The sequence below is a fragment of the Myxine glutinosa genome, chromosome 3 (genome assembly GCF_964187855.1).
Source record: "Myxine glutinosa chromosome 3, kmMyxGlut1.1, whole genome shotgun sequence".
Taxonomy (NCBI): Eukaryota; Metazoa; Chordata; class Myxini; order Myxiniformes; family Myxinidae; genus Myxine; species Myxine glutinosa.
Window position 1 is genome coordinate 140,053,753 of NC_136263.1, and position 6,856 is coordinate 140,060,608.

The 6,856-nt window shown below is 45.5% G+C and overlaps 1 protein-coding gene across 1 annotated transcript in view; it reads right to left on the reverse strand.

Moving 5' to 3' along the window:
* The window catches only part of LOC137424157 (cell adhesion molecule 3-like), a 327,688-nt gene extending 321,175 nt beyond the window's left edge, over nucleotides 1–6,513 (reverse strand). Inside the window, exon 1 of the mRNA XM_078774641.1 lies at nucleotides 6,187–6,513. Coding sequence (XP_078630767.1) covers nucleotides 6,187–6,235 — 49 coding nt within the window. The 5' untranslated portion in view covers nucleotides 6,236–6,513. The remainder of the gene's footprint in view (nucleotides 1–6,186) is intronic.
* Nucleotides 6,514–6,856: the final 343 nt, after the last annotated feature.

Genomic DNA, 6,856 nt, shown 5'->3' on the forward strand with positions numbered 1-6,856 from the left:
TACTCGATAAAATAAGCATTTGTGTGTGTATATGTGTGTGTATGAGTGTGTGCACGTATATGCATGTGTGTATATGTGTGTGTTATGTGTGTGTGTTCTTGTATATAATATGTGTAATATGTTACACACAATATGTGTGTACACAATATACTACTGTAGAACATGTCACACATAATATATGTGCATACAATACACAGCACAAAATGTCACGCACAATATGTTTGCAATAATACACAGCATATGATGTCACACAGAACATGTGCATAAACCATAATTGTGCTTGTGTATGTGCAAATCACGACCGATGTACGTGTGTGTGTGTATGTGTGTGTGTGTGTGTGTGTGTGTGTGTGTGTGTGTGTGTGTGTGTGTGTGTGTGCGTGCACGTGCGTGCATGTGCGTGTGCATGCATCACCACCACCGTTCCCAATCTCCACTCGCCAAGTCCCCAAGACCAAAAGGAGCCCTCCCTTGTCCCAAAGCATCCATCCCCACCCCAGCGAGGAACCACGACTGATGTCTCCTCATCCATGTTTCGTTTCCCCCTCCACCATCCCCGAAATGGACTCTGGGATATAGTCTCTTCCCTCTCCATCTCATCCATCCTGATCCCATCCACCTCAGTCTCATCCTTTGAAGCTGCCATATTTGGCACGGTACTGGAACTCTCGAAGCTTGGTTCCCAAATCTGCTTTGCACTTATAATCGCCTCTTTGAATGGCGTGGTACCAAGCACTTCAAGCGCACTTTCCTCGCTCTCACCTCGGTCTCCCACATCCTCAGTGGATGGAGTCCTGCAAGAGGAGGTCCACCAATGCTTGCGTCCTTCCACCCAAGTTTGTCAAATCTTAGGCCGTCCTCCTACTCGGGTCTGCCAAATCACAGGCCCACCTCCCACTCAGGTCCGCCAAATCTCAGGCCTCCCCCTCCCAACTGGGTCCACCAGATCTCAGGGCCCCCTCCCACACATGTCCGCACAATTATCATGCCCCCCTTTCACCCAGGTATGCCAGATCTCAGCCCCCCCCCTCCGACTCTGGTCCACTAAAATCTCAGTCCCTCCCATCCGGCAGCATGGGCCCAAACATATGTCGAACGGTGCTACCGTCGGTGGTCGAACAGTGTGTCGAACGGTGCGAAACGGTGCGACCGAACCTCCCAAACACATGTCGAACGGTGCAACAACCACCTCGAGTGCATCTCATCCCATCAAAGCTGCTGTTTTTAGGTCAGTTTTCACTGTCTTCGAAACTGAAACATTCGATAGACCTTGGTGCTTTCCGTCCCAGGCGAGGGGGAGACAGCACGACTGGCAAGCCATGCCACCTCCCTCGTCACCACCATCTTTGTGTGTGTGTGTGTGTGTGTGTGTGTGTGTGTGTGTGTGTGTGTGTGTGCGTGCGTGCATCTTAAAATCATGGAAACAAGCACGGCAGGGCCAATATTCACCAAATTTTGCATACGTGCCGAGTTCCCAGAGGGATCGGGTATTACCAATTCCTCTAAAAAAAATTCCCCTTTGATGTGATCTGTTGCTCAACAGTAAGGTGCACATCCTTTTTGTCTAACAGTCATGGTGCCAATCTCAGAGATCAGAACGTCGATTTCAGCCCTAAATCCTTCAATGATATTTTCCATCATGAAAATTTATCTGGCTATTGCCCATCTACAGTATATACCAATCTCTCCTGCAGCCGTTCATCTGAATTCTTTGTCCTTCATGTAATGTCCTTGCCTTGGGGTTGCCTTTATTATCCTGTAAGCAATTCTTTGGGTTGCTGCCACAATTGTTGATCTCATGAAGGCCCTGCATGGATCTTTGAAAAGAAAATAAAGGAATACATTTGACAAGCAGAACGTTTGTATATTCAGTATCAGAGCACACCAGCATGGATGCCCACAGGTGTTCGGTGATCTCAGTTGCTGTTTGTTTATCCAAGCCAGATCTATCCAAGCCCTGATCCGATTAGCGCTCCGACACTGCTGCAGTATATCTGATGCACTGATGTAGGAGAGAAGCTTATTGATCACCGATGTGATTGGAACAGGTGATGTCGCATCAAATCTTTCTGCCAACGTGTGCACACCTTCAACCGTGGAAGGGACTGCGGAATGGATAATATTGGATAACCTTCAACACCCGAAAGCACAGAATACACAGGGAAAAGGAAACTCGTGCTTCAAGATAAATGTGATATCTCGTCTAATAGAACAACAACACGAGTAGAAAAAGATAAACAACAACCTCCAAAATGTCCTAAAGGGGACAATTTCCCTAAGGTGACAGGGCGTCCCAGATAGCACAAATAATATGGGACGACTTATCACGTTTATATCGTCAAAGTGAATTCGCGGTTATAGTTTTTATACGGCGGATTTGAAGATTGTCGAAATCCCAGACCGGTGCTGCGTGGCAAGAAGAAAGCCTGGAAACAGCTCTTGGAATTCCGGCGCTGATGCGCGCTGCGCTCACTTTCAATGGGCGCGTGGATCCCAACATCGGAATCTTGCGGACAAGGAGATTCATTTGTGCGAGAAGGAACAAGACGGGACAGAAATCAAAACTTGGGCAATTTCGTTTAAGGTGCGGACACGCATGGCAGGACAAGTACATTGTGGGGCGTGGGTTGCTTGGGTGGGATTGATAACACTCCTATGTTGATAAAAGAGAGCTTGAGGATCATGATGACTATCGCAAGTTGTCGGATGGATTACGCAGACGTTCCAGATTGGAACGGTTGGACGTTTTGGAGATAAAAACTGAAGGACCTTCCGCGTTCTTGAGTGACGGTCAATCCCCTGGAACAGCGTTCATTTTCCGCGTCCATATCTCACTGGCGTGACCTGTGACCCATATTCCGACAACTTTTCCCAGACGCCCTAGGGGCTTACAGCACACACAACACATGCTATCGGCTCCAAGACCTTTCCTCCATAATCCTCGCTTTTTGCGTCATTTTATCTCCCTGTCTCTCTCTTTCCTTACCCAGCACTCAGTGCGACGCCTATAACTCACTTCTATGACATCATATTCCACAACGCTCGGGTGTCCTCTTTGTCTGCTATGTCTGCAACCCTCAATTTACCTTTAAGCTGTCCTGACTCATATCCCTGGTTCAAATTATACCCAAAATGGTCACCAGTTCACGTCCTTCAGGGCAAACACCCTCCGTTACAACCTCTACTATACATTCCAGCCAACACTTTTCCACTCTGTTCACCTCTCGTCGTTTCGTCTGATGTGTTAACCGCCCCGAGCTTCTTGCTAACACGTTCAGGCAAACCAGCCACTTTTTACCTCCGCCACCAAAGGTGGATGGAGGTTATGTTTTCACCCCTGTCTGTTCCGTTTGATACTTGCAAAATCGAAGATTTTTCAAGTATATTGGTCGGTTGTGTTTGTGGTTCTGTCTGTCTGTTTGTCTGTCTGTTTGTTTGTCATCGGCCTACAGGTCACAATTTTCAACCGATCTTCACCAAACTTCACCAAATGGTAGAGTTGGTCAAAAGACAGAAGCCTATTGTTTTTGGGGTCAATAGGTCAAAAGGTCAACATAGGCCAAAGGTCACCAACTTTGCTAAATTTCTAAAATCCTCAATTTTCATCCGATTGACTTAAAATTTGAAGACCACTTGCATATCTGGTCATTGAATTCAACCACAAATTATATTTTAGGTGAACATAGGCCAAAAGGTCAACATAGGCCAAAAGGTCAACATAGGCCAAATTTCTAAAATCCTCAATTTTCATCCAATTGACTTGAAATTTGAAGAGCACTTGCATATCTGGTCACTGAATTCAACCACCAAGTATTCTTGAGGTCAACATAGGCCAAAAGGTCAACATAGGCCAAATTTCTAAAATCCTCAATTTTCATCCAATTGACTTGAAATTTGAAGAGGACTTGCATATCTGATCACTGAATTCAACCACCAAATATTTTTAGGTCAACATAGGCCAAAATGTCAACATAGGCCAAATTTCTAAAATCCTCAATTTTCATCCGATTGACTTGAAAATTGAACAGCATTTGCATATCTGCTCACTGAATTCACCCACCAGGTATTTTTGAGGTCAACATAGGCCAAAAGGTCAACATGGGCCACATTTCTAAAATCACCAATTTTCATTTTTGATTGACTTGAACTTCTTAGAGGATTTATATATATGGTCACTGAATTCAACCACCATCTATTTTTGAGGTCAACATAGGCCAAATTTTTAATCTATCTATAATTCCAGTAATCTCTGTACGTCTGTACGTTTGTTTGTTTGTCTGTGACCGCTGTTTCTCGACAACTACCGGTCCGATATACTTGAAACTTGCCAGGTATATTGCTGGGGACCCGAGGATGTGCCTTTTCAAGGTTTCATATTAATCGGACAATTACTTACCGAGCTATGTCCAAAAAACGATTCAACCAATCAGAGAGCAGCGAACGATCGCGTGTGCCGAACGTGGAGGACACACTCTGCCTCGGATGGCACATTTGAGAGCGTATTCATTTATTTCACGTTTGCAAACTATGTTGGCGTTAAACTATGTTTTAAAACTAATAAAACCGAATTTGCGATTCATTCGCTTTCCTGCGCGTTTGTGCACGCGATGGCGATTTCTTTACCAAACTCCGGAAGCCGTTCGCTTTGGACCAAACCATTGCATGTAAATAGAGGGGGGGGATTGTCACCGTACTCGCAAGCCGTTCGCTTTGGACCAAACCATTTCATGTAAATAGAGGGGGGGGATATAATTTTAGATATAGATATAGTACGGGCAATGCCCTAGTATCCTTAATTTTCATCCGATTGACTTGAAAATTGAACAGCATTTGCACATCGAGTCACTAAATAGGGAAACTAACTATTTTTGAGGTCAAAAGGTCAAAGGTCAACTCAAGGTCAACCTTCCAAAATCGTCTTTTTACATCTGAAAAATCGTCAATTTTCATCCTGTTGACCCGAGTTTTGATCAAGATTGTAAATTTTAATCTTCATGAAATGGACAATTTGCAGTATCAATGGAAAACTTTGGGGGGGGGGGGGGGGGGATTTTGCAAGTATCATGCTATGCATGACGTCTTCTTGTTTGTTTGTTTGTGAACCAAATATCTCTAAATGTTGTGGACGGATTCGGAAGAAATTTGGCAGGGATGTAGGGTATGTCACAAGGACGAAATTATTAGATTTTGGTGAAGATCCGGATTCGGATCCGGCTACTAGAAATTTTAAAGTGATTCTTCACCATTGCGAGATAGGGTCAAAAAAGACACATAACAGGATATCTCAAAAAGTTGTGGACGGAGTTGGACGAAACTTGGTGAACAGGTTCTGTGTGTGACAAGGACGAATCGATTCGATTTTGGTGAAGATCTGAATATGTAATCGGATATCAAAATTATTGAATTTTTAAAGTGATTCTTCACCATTGAGTGAAAGGACCAAAAACGATACATAGCAGGATATCTCAAAGAGTTATGGATGGATGTGGACGAAACATGGTGGACAGGTTGTGCGTGTGACAAGGACGAATCGATTCGATTTTGGTGAAGATCTGAATGTTGATTCGGATATGAGAATTATTAATTTTTTTAAGTGATTCTTCACCATTGGGAGATAGGGCCAAAAACTATACATTGCGGGATATCTCAAAAAGTTATGGATGGATTTGGACGAAAATTAGTGGACAGGTTGGGTGTCTAGCAAGGACAAACAGATTCGATTTTGGTAAAGATCTGAATATGTAATCGGATATGAGAAGTATTTTATTTTTTAAGTGATTCTTCACCATTGAGTGATATGGCCAACCAGGTGGAGGTATGCTCTCTACTGAGTGCCGTTCTAGTATGATCTGTTTTCTACGGTTTACGAGGCGTGTGTCAGGGGGACATACAGCCAGGGACCTCCTCTTTATCGTCCATCTTTACCCCAGGTCATCCTGGAGATCTCCTCTGAGCGAGATGCGCGTCTGATGATTCCATGAACCGACCCTGGGGGACATTCGGTCCAGAATAATCGATATCACGATAATAACAAATGAACCGAATATTTCAGTAAATGCAAGATAAAGATTTTTTTTTTTGGTAAATTCTCAGGAGGAACTGGCCCGACCGGAGAGCACCGGGAATCCGTATAATGGGAATGCGCGATTTTCACTTTTATCTCGAGATTCGTGCGTCCTTCCTTACCCTGAGCGAGGGACGCCGTGCACAGCAGCAGAAACAGCATCGTGGTCATGGTGATGGACGCGTACGGCGTACGTGGGACGGTGCTCGGGTGGGACGTACACCGCCGGGAGTCCTCGGTGTGGCTCCGCACGGACGCGCACTATAGCAGCTCTTGCCGCACGTGCGGGACGCACTGAGCTGTGCTCTCACGTGCGGTGGGATATGTAGGCTACGGTGTCGATACGTGCTGAACTATCGCCGCACGTATTTATACTTGGCTGCTCGTATGCACGAACTCACGTTCTGCTGGCGCACACTCTCCCAATTTACAGAGACACTGAATTAATGTCAGACTCGGTGTCTTGTCCGTAGCAGGAAATGCTCCGCGAAGAGCAAGTAGTGAGGAGGACCGAAGGAGGAGGTGAAATTATGCTGGAAGAGGCAGAACAGGGAGGACGGAAGATGGGGAACAGGAGGAGCAGCCCAAACCCATGGGGGCAGAGCAAGGCGGTTCGCGAAGCGCCAGGGGTGGGGAGAGGGGAGGACGAGGGGGAGAGAAGAGTCCGCGGAGGGAACGTCAACTTCGCTGAAGTCTCAGAAATCTGTATAATTAGGGCTTTTGACGGACCTGCTGTAGCGATGATGGATTACGAGGCATTACCGCGATCATCTTCACGCTAAAGAGAGACCA